General features: G+C 39.1%; 1 protein-coding gene across 3 annotated transcripts in view; it reads right to left on the reverse strand.

The window, feature by feature from the left end:
• CHN1 (chimerin 1) overlaps window positions 1–21,245 on the reverse strand; it is a 185,100-nt gene that overhangs the window by 41,559 nt on the left and 122,296 nt on the right. For 2 of the 3 annotated variants that reach the window (XM_007451073.1, XM_007451072.1), the window contains one exon: window positions 13,563–13,640. The exons of the other annotated variant lie outside the window; for it this stretch is intronic. In XM_007451073.1, coding sequence (XP_007451135.1) covers window positions 13,563–13,640 — 78 coding nt within the window. The remainder of the gene's footprint in view (window positions 1–13,562; window positions 13,641–21,245) is intronic. 3 annotated transcript variants of the gene reach the window in all.

The raw sequence follows: 21,245 nt of genomic DNA on the forward strand, positions 1-21,245 counted from the left end.
CCAACAAAAACCTTGTGAAATGTTTCCTTCTGGAGTATTAATGTTAGGCAGTAACCCTTCCAAATGACCTTAATGATCTAGGTCTACACTCAAGGTGTCATAACCAGTTCCCCAGCCAGCATTACAAAACACAAGAAGGATAGACAGGACTCAGGTCGAGAGGGCCATAGTGCTGGGGTGCAGTGTACAGGCCTGGATGGAAGTGCATGATGAGTCTCTGTGGTCCTACTCACCATGAGCAGTGGCAGAAGTAAAAAGTGGAGCAACTTGTGTTCATTTTTGTTTTTTTTTTTTGGGCTTCCATATCATCTGGTAAGTACTGTACTGGATAGCAACAGAAACAGTGCCTACAGGGACTTTACAGATGATCTCATCTAATCTCTTAGTTTCTCTCCATCACCCTCTACAAGTTTGACTGTCCTAGACAGAGAGAACCCTCCACTATGCTCTGATCTTTATTTTTATCTTCCCTTGCAATGGACCCACATTAAGAATCAGGAACTTGGGCTTCCCTGGTGGCGCAGTGCTTGAGAGTCCGCCTGCTGTTGCAGGAGACGCGGGTTCGTGCCCCGTGTCGGGAAGATCCCACATGCCGCAGAGCGGCTGGGCCCGTGAGCCATGGCCACTGGGCCGGCGCGTCCGGAGCCTGTGCTCCGCAAATGGGAGAGGCCACGACAGTGAGAGGCCCGCATAACGCAAAAAAAAAAAAAAAAAAAAAAAAAAAGAATCAGGAACTCTGTGTGTGTATATATATATCCATATATATATGGAGTTAATTTAATTTAATTATCAGGAACTCTGTGTGTGTATATATATCCATATATATATGGAGTTAATTTAATTATCCATGTATAATACAGAAATTTATAATATAATTCAGTTTAATCTCCTACTTGGAGAAAAACATTATGTATTCTTTTAAAATGTTTGTTGGACACTCCATGTTCACATCCACAGGAGAAGCAATGGTGAGTGACATTATTGCTGAAGGTTAATTATGAGACATTCCAGGTTTACCATTTCCATTTTGTCATGCTGCATTTAACTTCTTTTAAATTACTATTCATTCAAAACAATATTCAAATTTCTGAGAACTTAAAATGTGAACACAGATTCTCCAGTCAAATATAACATGATATTTTGGGTTTTATTTCATTTTAAAAACTCACGTGAATTTGATTTTAAAAATTTTGCAACAATATAGGTTTTAAGGTCATTAGAAAAATCTATTTTTGTGTCAAAATTTCCTGCTGCATGAAAGTAGTTTCAAAATAACTACCACCACCACCACAACAAAGGTCCCCCATCTCACACTGTGTGCTCATTTATTTAGTGGTTCAAATGGATGCTTCTTGAGCACCTACAAGTCATTTTACTAGATATGGGGACAAGGGAAGGAAGAACAAAGGGAGAAAAGATGGCGGGAGATGGTGTTATGATGGTTGGTGGAAATAATACAAAGGACATGGTAGATAACGGTCCTGGAATATGACATTTCACTCACTTAATATAACTAGTTAAACTATATATGAAAGAATATTTTTTTAACAATGGAAAAGAGAAATATTACATTAACAAATCTAATACTTCTCAATATAATTTAATCAGAGAATTTAAGAGCTGTTAGAGAACGTATACATCATGCAGTTTAACTCCACATTTTATACTAAATCTATTTTTGTTGTTTCATCTTGTATTTTTTTCTCAAATGTGAATCAAATGAAGACCATAGGGCTCAGATTTGTCTGTGTCCTTCGAAGGAAAGGAAGGACCACTTTCCACAGGAGTGCTTGCCATTTCTAACCTTCAGTTTATCAAATAGCAGAACATCTGGTCTGGTGGCCAGGATTGACAGGTTAACTATTACCACTATATCCCAAGTCCTGAATCAGTAATTTTTAAAATATTATAAGGTTCATGTTATAGAGTTAATTACATTATCAATTAATATTTCAGGATTCATTGCTTACCTATTATCTTGGCAACATTAAATCTATTAATATGTCACATCTTTCATTTCTGTGTAGAATGCAAGTGTCTAAAACTCTAAATTCAACCAGTCACCACACTCATATTTTAAAGTATCTATAATTCTTCAGCAGCCTTTTTGCCCGAGGAACTCTGGTCTGAAGTGAAGCATGCAAAGCCTCTGCATGACACCCCCAATGAGCAAGTGACACTAGACTCAGCATGAAGGAAAAGAAAAAAAAAAAGAGGAGACAAGATGGCGGAGTAGAAGGATGTGAGCTCACCCCTTCTTATGGAAACACCAAAATCAGAACTACCTGCTGAATAACCACCAACCAAAAAATGCTGGAACCTATCAAAAAAGATACTCTACATTCAAAGACAAAGAAGAAGCCACAAGGAGAAGGTAGGAGAGACACACCATGATAAAAACAAATCTCATACATGCCGGGTGGGCGAACCACAAACTGGAAAATAATTATACCACAGAAGTTCTTCCACAGGAGTGAAAGTTCTGAGGCCTGTATCAGACTCCCCAGCCTGGGGGTCTGGCAACGGGAGGAGGAGACCCCAGAGAATCTGGCATTGAAGGCCAGGAGTATGTGATTCCACAGGACTGGGGTAAACAGAAACTCCACTCTTGGAGAGTATACACAGGGTCTTGGGCACACCAGGACCCAGGAGAAAAAGCAGTAATCTTGTAAGAGACTGGGCTAGACTTACCTGCTAGTATTGGAGGGTCTCCTGTGGAGGCGGGGTGCTGGCTGTGGTTCACTGCAGGGACAAGGACATTGGTGGTGGCAGTTCTGGGGAGTACTCATTGGTGTGAGCCTTCTTGGAGGCTGCGATTTTCTCACCAAGACCTGGCCCCCACCCAACAGCCTGTAAGCTCCAGTGCTGGGATGCCTCAGGCCAAACAACCAACAAACAGGGCAGGAAACTATTAGCCCCACCTATAAGCAGATGGGCTGCTTAAAGTCTTCCTGAGTAAACAGCTGCCTGATAAACACACCCCCTGACCCAGCCCTGCTCACCAAAGGGACAAGACCCAGCTCCACCCACTAGTGGGCAGGTACCAGCCCCTCCCACCAGGAAGCCCGCACAAGCCTCTTGGCCTCATCCACCAGTGGGCAGACAGCAGAACAAGAAGAACTACAACACTGCAGCCTGCGGAACGGAAACCACAATCAATCACAGAAAGTTAGACAAAATGAGATGGTAAGGGAATATGTCCCAGATGAAGGGACAAGATAAAACCCCAGAACACCAACTAAATGAAGTGGAGATAGGCAACCTACCTGAAAAAGAATTCCTAGTAATGACAGTAAAGATGATACAAGGTCTCAGAAAAAGAATGGAGGCAGAGATCGAGAAGATATAAGAAAAGTTTAACAAAGACCCAGAAGAACTAAAGAACAGAGATGAACAATACAGTAACTGAAATGAAAAATATACTAGAAGAAATCAATAGCAGAATAACTGAGGGAGAAGAACAGATAAGTGAGCTGGAAGACAGAATGGTGGAAATCACTGCCACAGAACAGAAAAGAAAAAAGAATGAAAAGAAATGAACACAGTCTAAGAGACCTCTGGGACAACATTAAATGCACCAACATTTGCATTATAGGGGTCCCAGAAGGAGAAGACAGGAGAGATGACCTGAGAAAAATTTTGAAGAGATAATAGCTGAAAACTTCCCTATCATGGGAAAGGAAACAGTCACCCAAGTCCAGAAAGCGCAGAGAGTCCCAGGCAGAATAAACCCAAGGAGGAACACACCGAGACACATAGTAATCAAACTGACAAAAATTAAAGACAACGAAAAAATATTAAAAGTAACAAGGGAAAAACAACAAATCATGTACAAGGGAACTCCCATAAGGTTATCAGCTGATTTTTCAGTAGAAACTCTGCAGGCCAGAAGGGAGTGGCACAATATATTTAAAGTGATGAAAGAGAAGAGTCTACAACCAAGAATAATCTAGCAAGCAAGGCTCTCATTCAGATTCGACAGAGAAATCTTTACAGACAAGCCAAAACTAACAGAATTCAGCACAACCAGACCAGCTTTGCAAGAAATGCTAAAGGAACTTACTTCTCTAGGCAGAAAAGAAAAGGCCACAACTAGAAACAAAAAATTAAAATGGGGCTTCCCTGGTGGCGCAGTGGTTGAGAGTCCGCCTGCCGATGCAGGGGACACGGGTTTGTGCCCCGGTCTGGGAAGATCCCACATGCCACGGAGCGGCTGGGCCCGTGAGCCATGGCCGCAGAGCCTGTGCGTCCGGAGCCTGTGCTCCGCAACGGGAGAGGCCACAACAGTGAGAGGCCTGTGTACCGCAAAAAAAATAAATAAATAAAATAAAATAAAATAAAATGGAGAAGCTCACCAGTAAAGGCAAACATACAGTAAAGGTAGAAAATCATCTGTACACAGATATGACATCAAAATGACCAACTGAGAGAAGAGAAGAGCACAAATGCAGTGTATTGGAAATGCATTTGAAATTAAAAGACCAACAACTAAAACAATCTTGTTTTTATACAGACTGCTGTATCAAAACCTCATGGTAACCGCAAACCAAAAATCTACAATAGATACACAAAAAAGAAAAAGGAATACAAACACAACACTAACGTTAGTCATCAAATCACAAAAGAAGAGAACAAAAGAGGAAGGGAAGGAAAACAAAACAAATCCAAAACAATTAAGAAAATGGCACGAGGAAGACACATATCAATAATTACCTTAAACGTAAATGTATGAAATGCTCTAACCAAGAGACAGATTGGCTGAATGGATACAGAAACAAAACCCGTATACACGCTGTCTATAAGAGAACCATTTCAGATCTAGGGACACATACAGACTGAAAGTAAGGGGATGGAAAAAGCTATTCCATGCAAATGGAAATCAAAAGAAAGCTGGAGTAGCAATTCTCATATCAGACAAAATCGACTTTAAAATAAAGAATGTCACAAGAGACAAAGAAGGACGCTACATAAAGATCAAGGGACCAATCCAAGAAGATATAACAATTGTAAATATATATACACCAACATAGGAGCACCTCAATATATAAGGTAAATACTAACAACCATAAAAGGAGAAATCAACAGTAACACAAGGGGCTTTCCTGGTGGCGCAGTGGTTGAGGGTCCACCTGCCGATGCAGGAGACACGGGTTCGTGCCCCCAGTCCGGGAGGATCCCGCGTGCTGCGGAGCGGCTGGGCCCGTGAGCCACGGCCGCTGAGCCTGTGCTCCGTGGCGGGAGAGGCCACAGCAGTGAGAGGCCCGGGTACCGCAAAAAACAACAACAACAAAAAAACAGTAACACAATAATAGTGAGGGACTTCAACACCCCACTTTCATCAAGGGACAGAACATCCAGACAGAAAATCAATAAGGAAACACAGGCCTTAAATGACACATTAGACCTGATGGACTTAATTGATATTTATAATGCATTCTATCCAAAAGCAGCAGAATACACATACTTCTCAAGTGCACATGGAATATTTTCCAGGACTGATTACATACTGGGCCACAAAGCGAGCCTTGGTAAATTTAAGAAAACTGAAATCATATCAAGCATCTTTTCCGATCACAACACTATGAGATTAGAAATCAACTACAAGAAAAAATTGTAAAAAACACACAACATGTGCAGGCTAAACAATGTGCTACTAAACAACCAATAGATCACTGAAGAAATCAAAAAACACCTAGAGACAAATGAAAATGAAAGCACGACAATACAAAACCTATGGGATGCAGCAAAAGCAGTTCTAAGAGGGAAGTTTATAGCAATACAATCTCACCTCAGGAAACAAGAAAAATCTCAAATAAACAATCTAACCTTACACCTAAAGCAACCAGAGAAAGAAGAACAAACAAAACCTAAAGTTAGTAGAAGAAAGGAAATCATAAATAAATGAAATAGATATGAACAAAACAACAGAAAAGATCAATGAAACTCCTTTGGTTCTTTGAAAAGATAAACAAAATTGATAAACCTTTAGTCAGACTCATCAAGAAAAAAAGGGAGAGGGATCAAATCAATAAAATTAGAAATGCAAAAGGAGGAGTTACAACAGACACCACAGAAATAAAAAGGATCGTAAGAGACTACTACGAGCAACTATATGCCAATAAAATGGACAACCTGGAAGAAATGAACAAATTCTTAGAAAGGTACAATCTCCCAAGACTGAACCAGGAAGAAATAGAAAATATGAACAGACTAATTGCAAGTACTGAAATTGAAACCGTGATTTAAAAACTCCCAACAAACAAAAGTTCAGGACCAGATAGCTTCACAGGTGAATTCTATCAAACATTTAGAGAACAGTTAACACCTATGCTTCTCAAACTCTTCCCAAAAAATCGCAGAGGAAGGAATAGGCACAAACTCATTCTATGATATGAGGCCACCATCACCCTGATACCAAAACCAGACAAAGATACCACAAAAAAAGAAAATTACAGGCCACTAACTGATAAAGACAGACATAAAAATCCTCAACAAAATACTAGCAAACTGAGTCCAACAACACATTAGAAGGATCATACACCATGATCAAGTGGGATTTATCCCAGGGATGCAAGGATTTTCAATATCTGCAAATCAATCAGTGTGATACACCACATCAAGAAACTGCAGAATAAAAACCATATGATCACCTCAATAGATGCAGAAATAGCTTTTGACAAAATTCAGCACACATCTGTGATAAAAAATCTCCAGAAAATGGGCAGAGAGGGAACATACCTCAACATAATAAAGGCCATATATGACAAACCTACAGCTAACATCATTCTCAATGGTGAAAAACTGAAAGCATTTCCTCTAAGATCAGGAACAAAACAAGGATGTCCACTCTCACCACTTTTATTCAACATAGTTTTGGAAGTCCTAGCCACAGCAATCAGAGAAGAAAAAGAAAGGGAATCCAAATTGGAAAAGAAGTAAAACTGTCACTGTTTGCAGATGACACGATACTATACATAGAAAATCCTAAAGATGCTACTAGAAAGCTACTCAGGCTCATCAATGAATTCACTAAAGTTACAGGATACAAAATAAATACACAGAAATCTGTTGCACTTCTATACACTAACAACGAAACATCAAAAAGAGAAATAAACAATCCCATTTACCATCGCATCAAAAAGAATATCAAGGAATAAATATACCTAGGGAGGCAAAAGATCTGTAACTCCCAAAACTGTAAGACGTTGATGAAAGAAATTGAAGAGGACACAAACAGATGGAAAGATATACCATGTTCTTGGATTGGAAGAATCAACATTATCAAAATAAGTATATTACCCAAGGCAATCTACAGATTCAGTGCAATCCCTATCAAATTACCAATGGCATTTTTCACAGAACTAGACCAAAAAATTTTTAAATTTGTATGGAAACACAAAAGACCCCGAATAGCCAAAGCAATCTTGAGAAAGAAAAACAAAGCTGGAGGAATCGGGCTCCCTGACTTCAGACTATACTACAAAGCTACAGTCATCAACAGAGTATGGGGCTGCCCTGGTGGTGCAGTGGTTGAGAGTCCGCCTGCCCATGCAGGGGACACGGGTTCATGCCCCGGTCTGGAAGATCCCACATGCTGCGGAGCGGCTAGGCCCGTGAGCCATGGCCGCTGAGACTGCGCGTCTGGAGCCTGTCCTCCGCAACGGGAGAGGCCACAACAGTGAGAGGCCCGCATACCGCAAAAACAAAAAAACAAACAAAAAAAAGAGTATGGTACTGGCACAAAAATAGAAATATAGCTCAATGGAACAGGACAGAAAGCCCAGACATAAACCCATGCACCTATGGTTAATTAATCTTCAACAAAGGAGGCAAGATTATACAATGGAGAAGAGACAGTCTCTTCAATAAATGGTGCTGGGAAAACTGGACAGCTACATGTAAGAAAATGAAATCAGAACATTCTTCAACACCATACACATACACAAAAATAAACTCAAAATGGATTCAAGACATAAATTTAAGACCAGATACTATAAAATGCTTAGAGGAAAATACAGGCAGAACAGTCTCTGACATAAATCGCAGCAATATCTTTTTTGATCTGTCTCATAGAGTAATGGAAATAAAAACAAAAATAAACAAATGGGACCTAATTAAACTCAAAAGCTTTTGCACAGTAAAGGAAACCATAAACAAAACAAAAAGACAACCTACAGAACGGGAGAAAATATTTGCAAGTGATGTGACTGACAAGGGATTAATCTCCAAAATTTAAAAACAGCTCATGCGGCTCAATATCAAAAAAACAAACAACCCAGTCAAAAAAATGGGTGGAAGACCTAAATAGACCTTTCTCCAGTGAAGACATACAGATGGCCAAGAGACACATGAAGAGATGCTCAACATCACTAATTATTAGAGAAATGCAAATCAAAACCATGAGATATCACCTCACACAATTCAGAATGGCCCTCATCAAAAAGTCTACCAACAGGGCTTCCCTGGTGGCGCAGGGATTGAGAGTCCGCCTGCCGATGCAGGGGACACGGGTTCGTGCCCCGGTCCGGGAGGATCCCACGTGCCGCGGAGTGGCTGGGCCCGTGGGCCATGGCCGCTGGGCCTGCGCGTCCGGAGCCTGTGCTCCGCGACGGGAGAGGCCGCAGCAGTGAGAGGCCCGCATACTGCAAAAAAAATAAATAAATAAAAAGTCTACCAACAACAAGTGCTGGATAGGGTGTGGAGGAAAGGGAACCCTCCTACACTGTTGGTGGCAATTTACATTGGTATAGCCACTATGAAGACCAGCATGGAGGTTCCTTAAAAAACTAAAAATACAACTACCATATAATGCTACAATCCCATTCCTGGGCATATATCTGGAGAAAAACGTGGTTCGAAAGGATACATGCACCCCAATGTTCATTGCAGCACTGTTTACAATAGCCAAGACATGGAAGCAACCTAAATGTCCATCAACAGATGAATGGATAAAGAAGATGTGGTACATATATACAATGGAATATTACTCAGCCATTAAAAAGAATGGAATAATGCCATTTGCAGCAGCATGGATGGACCTGGAGATTATCATACTAAGTGAAGTAAGTCAGACAGAAAAAGACAAATATCATATGATATTTATATGTGGAATCTAAAAAAAGGATACAGACAAGAAAGTCTGTTACAAGACAGAAACAGACTCACAGACTTAGAGAACGAACTTATGTTTACGGGTGTGGGGTGTTGGGGAGGGACAGATTGGCAGTTTGGGATTGACATGTACACTGCTGTATTTAAAACAGATAACCAACAAGGACCGACTGTGTAGCACAGGGAACTCTCTGAATACTCTGTAATAACCTAAATGGGAAAAGAATTTGAAAAAGAATAGATACATGTAAAATATATGTATGCAATATAACTGAATCACTTTGCTGTACACCTGAAACTAATACAACATTGTTGTTAATCAACTATACTCCAATATAAAATAAAAATTAAAAAAATAAAGTGTCTATAATTCATGTCTTTTAATTATTTAATTTGCCTAAGTAGCCAGGTTTCTATTATTATTATATTATATGTAATCTTGATTTTGTTTTATAGAGATGTTTGAATTAAACATACCAAATGGAACACTGAATAATCTGAAGGGAGTAAAAGAAATACAGAGGATTTCACTGTATTCTGTGGTGCGTGAAAATGCACTGCTCTTACATAACATCTAACTGTGCCTGGGAGCTAAGAAAGAAGCAAGAGCTTTCTTTAGCACCACAGTCACGCCAGGGTTCTCAACTGCATCATGCTCTCTGCTACTGGGCAAGAAACAGTCTTGACATGGATTCAGAAAAAATACCCACTTAGGGGTAATTTGTAATAACAAGAACAGTGGGTACCAAGTACCTACACATACCAGGAATTCAGTTTTTCTGATGCAGAACCAGAGGTTCAGAGAGATGAAGCAGGCTGCCCAAGGTCATACAAATAGCAAGCCAGTTCCTCAGGGCAAGGGCTGGGTCTTAGTTATCATCCTATCTGGAGAGCCTCAGAGGTAGGATGCAATCACTGTTGGTGGGGTGCCTGTGTCTGACTTTTAATGGCAGAGGTTGTCTTGTTTTGCTTAGTTTTTAAGTTGGTTTAAGAAATTAGCACTTGTGTGCTCACTCTCTCTCTCTCTGTTGTGTTAGGATGGGGCAGTTCTTAAAATGAGAGGTTGATCCAGGAGACAGTTAAAATTACTTTTACTCTAAGTTACATTGACAACTTACAGGGTAATCATTTTTAAAGGATGTGGTACATTTATTTATTTATTTTTATTATTATTATTTTTTTTAACATCTTTATTGGGGTATAATTGCTTTACAATGGTGTGTTAGTTTCTGCTTTATAACAGAGTGAGTCAGTTATACATATATATATGTTCCCATATCTCTTCCCTCTTTGTCTCCCTCCCTCCCACCCTCCCTATCCCACCCCTCCAGACAGCCACAAAGAACCGAGCCGGTTTCCCTGTGCCATGCGGCTGCTTCCCACTGGCTATCTACCTTACGTTTGTTAGTATATATATGTCCATGTCTCTCTCTCGCCCTAACACACCTCACCCTTCCCCCTCCCCGTATCCTCAAGTCTGTTCTCCAGTAGGTCTCTGTCTTTATTCCTGTTTTACCCCTAGGTTCTTCATAACATTTTTTTTTTCTTAAATTCCATATATATGTGTTAGCATACGGTATTTGTCCTTCTCTTTCTGACTTACTTCACTCTGTATGACAGACTCTAGATCTAGGTACATTTATTTTTAAAATGATGACCTCCCTGAGAGAAACAACTATCTTTCTTGTGATAGATGCTTTATCAAATCCTTGTAAGTAACAATAGGGGGGAAAAAAAAAAGACTGTGTTATATAACAGAGCAAAATGGGAAGACTTCCTGGGTTTTTTTCCTCCTTCTATTAAAAACAAACAAAAACAACAAAAAACAAACACCTGCCTGGAGTCTGGAGTTAGGCCCAGTTGATTTTTTTTTTTTTTTTTTTTTTGGATTTCACCTTGGTGAATGCTTTCACCAAAGGTATATGACACTCATGGTTTCATCTTCTGAAATGAGACTTGACAGCTGTTCGACACCACAGAGCAACGTTATATAACAAGGCAGTTCAAGAGGCAAAAAAGAAAACCACATTGAAATGAGTTTGGTGAGTGGGTTGGTGGTTAGGCAGAGTACACTTTCACCAACATAGAAAATAGTCCATGGCGAGGCCACGTGAACAATTATCATTTTGTAAATGCTCCAGATTTTTCCTACAATAAATCTCTGAACTGGACATACTTACATATCACAGGCAGTGACCTTCTGAGTGAGCATTTGTGTGGGAGAGCACTGCTCCTGCCAGAGTCTGAATTCTTTTAGGGATGTGCCCGGAAGTCAAGTATGACCCCTCCTCCTCTTTTGTATAATGCCACCCCACAGAAACAGTTTTTAATAAACAAAGAGTAATTTCAATGGAAAGAGTCAAATCGTTTTGAGAGTCAAAGACTTTTGACCTTATTAGCAACTCTAAAAAAAATATGCAATGCAATTCACTGTCCAACATGAGCTCTTCCTGAGCATAAATATTTTACTTTTTTTTAAACAGTGAGCCCAAGCTCGTTTTAATATCTTAGCTCCAGAGAAGGAAGCAGGCGTCTACTGTTTAACACGCCTCTTTAATTTAAAAAAAAAGTATCTTTAAAACAGCGTGGGTACCAAGCTATGAGTCACAACTGAGTTGTCCCACAGTCAGTACTTTCTGTTTATACAAAATTTGCTCATGAAAGCCATGTGTTAAATTAAAATTGAGAAATTACCGGAAGACACAACCAAAAAAAATTAGAGAATGTGTTTGTTTATGCAAATCCTTGAACAGCTCTACCCTTTGCTTTTTATCAATATTGACAGAAAGCATGTACAATGAACTTAGCACTAAAATGGCATCCCTAATAGGTCAATCTGTTCCTGCTTAACATACCAGAGGGATATATTTTAAAATCTCAGCCATTTCTAAAAAGTTTGCATAGTTTCCTGCTTAGGAACCTAAATGGCTATTTTTCAGTCCGAACATGCACATAACTTGATATTTGCAAAAGGATGTTATTTGGGGTCATTTTCCTGATAAAAATCCCGTTAGACCAGGTTGTATATCATGCAAGAAGACACTGAGGACTAGTACCTGCATGGACTGTTTAGGTCCATAAATGGAAGAGGTGGTTGAGACGGGATGCACACACTGAATGGTCTCAATTTCATTTTACATCAAAGATACTGGTTGAAAGATCAGGTCTTTAATAATATGCTTAGAGAGGGAAAAGAAAACTATTTGGTTTACCTTGAAATATTAGCAATCTTTACACAGCCCATACATTTTGGAATGTATCCTTTATCCTCAAATAATCTGAAGTTCATAAAAATCTTTTTCACTATGGAAAAAGCAGAGCATATTGGGGGCTGGGTATTTAGCATCTGAGTAAAATTAATGCTAGTGTTAAAAATCAGGATAAATTGCAAATTTGGAATGAAATGTCTTACTACAGAGCCTGGTGCATTCTATCTGCTGAATAAATGTTGAATAAATTAATAAATAAAAGGAAGATCAGGGTTTCCAGCTTTATCATCTTTTGAAAACAGATACCCGCTAACATCAAAACTAATGCCATTTTGTCTACATTAACGATATTCATGTCTCAGGAACCTCATCATAAAGTTGTATAACTATTGGGAAGTTACTATAGAAATGCTAGTGCATCTACCCATGAAGTGTAACTGGATCTCCTTAAGCACAACCTCACATTGTATGTTCTCTGAATTAGGTTGCAAAGGACTGAACTTCAAGGTCTTATATCATGCTATAAATACAGGCAAGATCTACACACAGCTTGAATCAACACACACACACACACACACACAGCTTGATGAAAAATGATTAAAGTACAGTTGGTAAAACACAGTAACACAATAATTAAAAACTACACACACACACACACACACACACACACACACACACACAAAGTGAAAGAAAATACTCAAAAAGTGAAGAGAAGCTGCTAGTTGTCAGCAGCATAACGGTCCCATGGTAGCCATCCTCCTTTCACCATGGTCAATTCATTAGCAGAGGAGAAAAGACAGAAACTATGGGAAATGCACACCATCTGCTCAATCCAGATGCAACAGCACATGCCTCTTATAGCCAAAGCTTTTTACCAGAAATGGAAGGAGATAAGATCTAATCCTCTCACAAAATATCCCACAAAGGTAGTTAGACATATCTGCATCACAAATAAGTATAACACCCAAATCATTATTAGATGAGAAATATCAGTCAAGACTTTTACCACTCAGTATACACTGATCAAACAGAATACTAAATCAGCATCAGAGAAAATGGGGTTGGATTCTATCACCTTTATTAAGCTATTCCTTAAAAAAAAATCTTGCTTAAAACATCTTCATTCCCTGAATAGCAAGAACAGTCTGTCCTAGTTTTAAAAAGACACACTTTAATATTGTATATTTCAAGAAATGTGCATTTCCTTTCTTATAACAAAAGGTTAAAAATAAATATTCTTACCTTGAAATTGTGAACCTTTTCATATTTTGGAATTTGCTCGTTTTCTTTCAGAGTTGCTCTTCTAACAAGTGATGTCAACTGCGAATAAGCAAAGAGTTTCAGAGGTTGCCAGATTGTCACAGACGACTTTTGAGAACCCAGTTTCATTCCCAAGGCTGCTATCAATAAATCTTGCTGACGGCCCTCTTGTTTTGATTTGTGAACTGTAGCTCTATTAGTTTTCCTACCCGACCAAGACTCTTTGGATGGCATTTTGGAATTCACAGGAAATAAAGAAAACCTATATTGATCTATGTCTGTCGATGAACTCTATTCAGCTAACAAATGAGCATTCTGCCAGCCAGCACAGAACCCTACCCTACAGAGAGCTGCAGAGAAACATCACCGAGAGGTGGAGGAGGATGATGAAGCACTTCTTAAAAAGAGGTCGACTAACCAGAAAAATTCTTCTTTCTTCCTTTTTTTTTTTTTAAAGGGCTCTATATTTAAGCTTCTGAAAACTTAAGAGTCTGAACAGAAATAGAGTCGATGCTAACATACAAAACATTCAGCATTTCTCTATCCTTTTTAAAAAGCCATGCAATTTTGACAAATGACACATTTCTAAAAGCTTTCTTTTCTAGTCAATATATTAATGTCCATTCTAAATGAAAGATGCCTACATACTGCCTGCAGTCAGTTTCTAGCAACTGACACCCTGTGAAGCCCCTGGCAGAGGATGGGGGAGGGGAGGGATTTGACAAGGAAGGTTGGATTAGACTGGTCACCGTTAAGAAAGGAGATAACCAATGAAAATCAAGCAACAGTATTTAAGTACTGTATTCCTCAACTCACTGTCTGTTTCTCCCTTCTCATGTAAGATTTTCTTGCTGGCTCAAGGCAAAAAAAAAAAAAAAAAATTAGTGGGAAGACAATGAACACTGAATGAGTCATGCATCATTACAAAATGGATTTTTTTTAACCTATTAAAAGTAAAGGAAAATTAACACATACAACAGTAGGTTTTAAAAAGAATGCACCACTGCCAGGTAAATTATGAAAGGCTGATCTATAATCTACCTCTGTGCATATGGACTGTTAAAGATGAGCAAAAGCTGGTAAGTATTTTGATGGAAAAGAAAAGGAGTTTAACTAGTTATCATTCTATTTTCATGGAGAGCAAGAAGCACGTACATAATGCTGCCAACACCCTGGGGTGGTCAGTTCTGACTTCCTACCGTGAGTAGTATTGTTGTGGATCTATGCTTAAATAGGTCCAACCACTATTTTCATTCTTAGTCTCAACATTCTTCATTCAGAGAGCTTCAGGCCAGGTCACAGTGCAAGCCGGCTGGGAATAATTCCTCACGTTCACAGGTCCCAGATGTAGTGTAACTGTGCTTGTTGGACCTTAGGTGTTTGTTTGCTGATGTAGAAAGGCGGGTGCAGGGCAAGAGACTCAAATGCAGCTTCATTTAAGAGCAATACCTATACAATGCTTTTTTACTAAGGTGCTATTTAAGCTTAAGTTTTCTCATATTGGTTCCTTAAACACCTCCCATCTGTTTCCTCATGCTATAGTAATTAAGTTTAACCCATTATGATTCTAAGGTTACACTGTATTTAAAGAATCTAAAACTCTATATTGAAATGAATTCAGTCTATTTGCGTAGATAATTGCAAAGATTTTATCTCAGATTTCATATTCTACAGGGGTTATGGGCCCAATGCAGATTCTAATTTAATCAGGGCATGAAGTGGTCCTTAAATCATGCTAGATATTGATGATACTGAATGACTGATTTTCTAAACACCCCCAAATATTTTGAGTATATAGTTCCAACCTTTAAAATGGTTTATTCCTTTAAAAACATTTCTAAGAAAATAGAAGGCAAAATTTAATATATACATCTACAGATGTTTCATTTCCACAAATTTATATCCTAAAGTGATTATTATGAGACAAAAAAAGTTTTTTTCCCCAAGAAGAAATACGACGGAAAGAACTTTCCTTGCCTAACCTAAATTACTCTGCAGCTTAGACTTAGTTTGTCACATGACTAAAAATATAAAGGCCAGCCAACTCTTTTGTCACATACAAGCTAAAGTGAAGTTTATCTGATTCTCAGTGGGCCCAGAAAAAAAAAAGATTCTGAAGGCAAATTTAACAGTATTTTTTTTCTCCACAACATTTAACACTGAATGTTAAAGTTACTAAGTTAAAGAAAACAATCACCCATGTAACCCAACTAACTTTTTTTCCCTGAGTATTTCTGATCAAGGTCCTTTATTATAGATCACCCCAGTCCTTCAGCTGTAGTAACTAAAATTCAACCAAAGCATAAAAATATTCATGGTAGATTTATCCAGAAAATTCATGGCTGAGTAAAAGTGAACATTTTGTCACTGAGAGGCCAGGTCTACTGCAGACTCTGCAGAGTCATACTGCCTTTCCTGAGTAATTTTTCTACCTAAGCAAGAAATACTGGAATAATTACAACTTGGGCAACTATCTAGGGCACTAAGGAGACAGGAAACGATGGTTTAGGATGAAAAACTTCTTAGCTCCCCTCAGGTGGCTGGGGGTTTGGTCACCATTACGCCTTCCATAACTGCAGCTGCGTTTCTGCATTAATTTTGAGGAGCTCTCAAGTCAGAACTGCTAACTCTCGAATTCAGAACCAGTATCAAAGTTCTGACATTCCAGACAAATGTATACCACACTTCCTTATATTTTTTCTGGCCATATCTATCTACTTAGATAGATACAGCATCTATTAATTATGCCTATTGTTCATTGATTATTAGGCACTTATGCTCTAAGCACCCAGCTAATCACCTCACATACAGAATCCCATTAATTCCACAGAAAAATGTCTATGAGGCATATACTATCCTCATTTTATAGCTGGAAGAACTGAGGTCTACAGAAGTTAACTTCCCAAAACTGTACAGCTGTTACATTAGGTGGTGGATAGGAGTTAGGCTCTTAAACACTATGCTATATCCAATCAAATGAGAAAATGAGAGGAAAACATGCAGTCTGAGGGTAGTCTGATTCTATTCAAGGTGGTTTCTCTAGTTATCTTCTTTCATATTGAAGAGTAGCAATAGATAGTAAGACACAGTAAGCAATGAGTAACAATGGACGGTAAGAAAAAGTAACAGGCACTAAGATATCTAGATCTCAAGTTTACCACGCAGAACCTGCCGTAGGAAATGCAGCCCTCAGGCTCCATTCAGACACGCCCTCCTTCATGTTGCCTTTGACCATTTGCAGCAATTAGACGTGACCTCATCCACCTGTGAACATCGGAGTCCCTCACTTGTTCATTGATTATGAGATGTATCACCTTCTGCCTGTGTAGCTGTTTACATAGAACTGGGTCTTACACATCTTAGTATAAAGCCTGAATCTAACACAGTAGCTTGTACAAATAAAGGTTCAATAAATAAAAATAAAACCAAATGAAGGCAGCTATTTTTATTGGGGGGCAGTGTGTTATAATAAAAAGTGAGATCTGAAATCACAGACACTGAAATCTGAATCCTGACCTTGGGAGATTTGTTTCTTGCCTTGGTTATTACCTCATTTACATACTACGGACAATAACACTTATAGGTTACTACTGGGCACTTTGGAGGGGATGATATGTAAAAGAGGAAAAGACAGTGGGCACTCAATAAATGATATTATTACAGGGCGCTGTAGAGCTGCAGGGCACGCTGTGTAGTATAAGACATAGGCTCCTGTCCAAGGAGCTAGTAGACTAATCTGCTTTTGGTTTATACATACAAACATGCCTAGAAATGCCTGCCCTTCCCCTTACATTATGGTCTCTCTATCAAATTCCCCCAATTCTAGTTCTGATCCTATCTTTTAAAAGGCATAGAATGACACCTAATGTTAGCTGAGGGAGCAGGGTTGGGACGGGGTGAAAAGGAAAGATTATCAGCATAGGAAACCAGGAACAATGTGCACTACTGCGTGTCGTTGTTCTATTTCTTGGTCATATATCCTGAGATGTGCCGTATAATGGACATTTTATAGACGAAGAAACACTCACAGAATGAACTGCTCAAGGTCCCAGTCAGGAAGTGGAAATTCTGTGGTCTGAATCCCTGTCTTTTGTCCCCAAAGCCTGGCAGCTCTTTCTGCTACCTTGTAATGAGAGTAGGAGATAAACCCGAGGTGTTACAGATAGAGCCCCCTCGTATTCTGGTTCTATAAAAGAGAAGAAAATGGCTTCAGTGGGTGGGGGTCTGGACTGGCAGGGTACATGTCCCACAAGGTCATTCTAGCTAAAAACACCAGCAGTATTTAGCTTTTTATTCTGACTGGGAATCTTTGGCCTGTCTTGGACCTGACTCTTGCCATCCTCCATATAGGTATCACTTCTGTATTGTTTGCCTGGATGAGGGTTAACTGGCTTGGAAAAAGAGATGGGGAAGGAGCAGATTCCACAATGCTCTCTGTTTCCACCTTCATCCATACCATCTGTAGTACAGAGAAGAGGACCGGGAAAATAATGGGGGGGGGGCGTGTCGTGTGAGGAATAAGGAAAAGAAGGGGGACCTTGGAAAGGAATGCATTTGCTATTGTTCGAATAAAGAAGTTTCCATCACTGACCCTACTACCCTGTTGTCTGTCTAGTAATAATACTGGATTTGTGCTGAGTTAGCCTCTCATTTTCACCATGTGTAGTACAACAGGATCATGGGCACCAGGGCCAGACAAAATCTAAAATCACATCCTATTGGCTGTGGTGTGTCCTTGGTCAAGCTACTAATTTGTGTGTTTCCTTATGTGTAAAATGGATTAGAAGTACTTACATTACAGAATTATTAAGAATTAAGTAAGTATTTTGCATTATTCCCAGCACAGAAAGTAATCAATAAATAGAAGTTTCCCCTCCTTCCCTTCCAAGACCCCATCTTTCCAAGATCAGGGTTAGTATAACATGTGACAGTGATACACATTAAAGGCCCAAGGCCACTGTCCTAAGCAATGTGAGCTTCAGGTCAAATTGTAACTAGGTGGTTTAGGGACACATCACAGGCATCACCGTTCTGCAATTTTTAGCTTCCCCTGTCCTGGTAACCTAAACCCCTGGGGCTCAAACTCTGAGTAATCCCTGTCCTCTCCTTCCTGCCTCAAACCCTGCTTACAGGGAAGGGTCTTATCAACTCACTTACACTAAGGTGCAAATGACTGATTTCACTTCCTTCTCCATGAATAACTGGTTTTTAGCAGGGGACCAAGACTTAAGTCAAAAGAATAAATCTCCCAATTATTGAATGTCAGGACACACTAATAGTAAGAGTGTTCTCTAACTGGAGGGACCTCAGGCAAACAGCCACCTCCTTTGTACCATCATGATGACATCACAGACTCATGATCTCAATGCCCCAGTTAACTAAGCTAAATCAACATCCCATCCAAAAAGCACCGTAAAGGACTGTTATAGCTGGCATGGCCCTGAGGCTCCGGGAGAAAGAGAGTAGCTGGATTTACTTACTACTGGGTGATCCGAGTCACTGGTTCAGGTTTAGCACATCCTGCAATTTCTATAAAATGCTAAAATTGAGATATAAACACAGCTCTTCCACTATCAAAATTTGTAGATCCAAGCAAATTCAGCTCACTCTAGATACACAGATTTTTCATACATTTGTCCCCTGAATTATCATTTGTAACCTAGTTTCTCACCATTAGAGCCAAAAGTAGAATATATTCAAGGTACTTAACAACAATATGTCAGCTTACATTTATTAACTGACAACTACATGGCACTATACTAGTAAATGTTATACATGTATGATGTAGTTTAGTTGTTAAAACAATAGGGCAGGTGTCACTTTATAGATAAGGAAACAGAAGCTCAGAGAGATTAAGGTCACCTAACTAATACGTGGTGAGAATAGGAGTTGAACCCAGGTCTATGTGACTTCAAATTGTGTGTCTTTCCTCTAGACTCTCCTGCCCCTCATATTACATACAGTTAACAGGCAATTTTGAAAGGCTATCATTTGAATAAGTTTCTGGATCATTTATATTCTAATACCTCTCTGATCACTAGCCAATTTAGTACTGCTTATATTTAATTTATAGCATCTTCCAGATTCATCACCTCCTCAAAATTTTCAAATGCATTTTAAGTCAAACATTAGATATTTCTATACAGAACTCTATAAATTCCTTAAGTTAACATTGGGATAAATAACTTTTTATGTTGCATAGGAAACTCTTAAATCCGGCCAGGGCTCTAAATTTTTATGCTCCTGGCATCAGTCACATCATAATTCCTAACTCAGTCTTCATTACATAGCTGCCCTAGCCTTAACGTAATGTCTCTCTAAACAGGTAACAATAAGGTACATCAATGCATTCACTTCAGTGTATAATAAATTTAAATTACTTTATATTAACACTCACACTACCAAACTCTGTACACTCTAACATGTTCCCTGACTTACATGCAATAATTATAAACAGAAAACATTTGAAAACACAATGCGAACAAAAAAGCACAGCCCCGCATTCCTTACCCTTTCAAGAAACAAAAGAAACGATCAACTTCTCCAAGCAACAGTTTGAGGAAGTGTTTTGCACACCAGGCCCGGAGAGGAGGGGGCAGAGTGGCACACAGCCCGGTTACCAAGCCTGGTTCTGACAGATACCAACGAAGTCACTGAACTTTTTGTAAGTCCCAGCTGGACTAAATGAACTCCATGGTCTTCTTTATATTTTTAACAGAAATTCAAAACGAAAAAGGAAGGTTCACACTCATGTAGCACATAGGGATGTGAAGATGTGAGTGTGTCTAAGTAGGAAAGGCCAGCTTGGCTACGAGTGAGTCCCTTCAAGGTAGCTCTGGCTAATTTACTACAGGCTTTTGTGTGGCACTCAGTTTTGCAGGCTCAGAAACTTAATTTGTCAGCAAGGAGATCATGTCTATTTCTCAAGGGGAGAAAATGACATTATAATACCAAGCTCATGAAACTGATAAGTAAAAGCAGAATGATGGCTGTCTAGTTTATACTAAGATATGAGATATAATTATCATAAAGTGGGTGACCAACATGCCCTTTTTGGGGCAGCATATCTACACTGGAAACAAAAAACAATTAGGAAGCAGATGAGAATGGAATCAGACAAGTGGAGTGTGTTAGATGAACTCAATATTTAATGCATAGAATTAAGACATCCTTTGAGTCCTCTACAGTTAGGATGGCCCTGCCACAGGACTAGAATGCTCAGTGCCCATTTAGTGAGAGGCACCTTCATTTTCAGTCAGTGCTTAGATGGGCATAAGCAGCTCGGAGCTCTTTGAGTCTCCTTTTTCCAGGTGTCTCTTTATGATGATTTTGCATATCTCTGTCCAAATATCTCAGGTGGTGATCTTAAAGTTAACCCATAGGACACAAGTCTTATTTTTTCATTTACAAGTTCTTAATGGATACTAGATTGTAGCCCTGGTGTACCGATAACAATTTATATAATAAGTGCTTTGGGAAGATAAAATAAAATAAATGGCAGATGTTTTCCTGCCCTGAATCATCTAACAAGTTAATATGTACATGTAATTATATATAAAATTACATAATAAGAGTAAAGTATTCTAGTCTAACACACTCCAGTATTTGGCCATTCGCAGTGATGGTTGTATGATCACCATCATAACGTTCTTTCTCAGCTCTTCC

Source organism: Lipotes vexillifer, unplaced genomic scaffold (genome assembly GCF_000442215.2).
Source record: "Lipotes vexillifer unplaced genomic scaffold, Lipotes_vexillifer_v1.1 scaffold645, whole genome shotgun sequence".
Taxonomy (NCBI): Eukaryota; Metazoa; Chordata; class Mammalia; order Artiodactyla; family Lipotidae; genus Lipotes; species Lipotes vexillifer.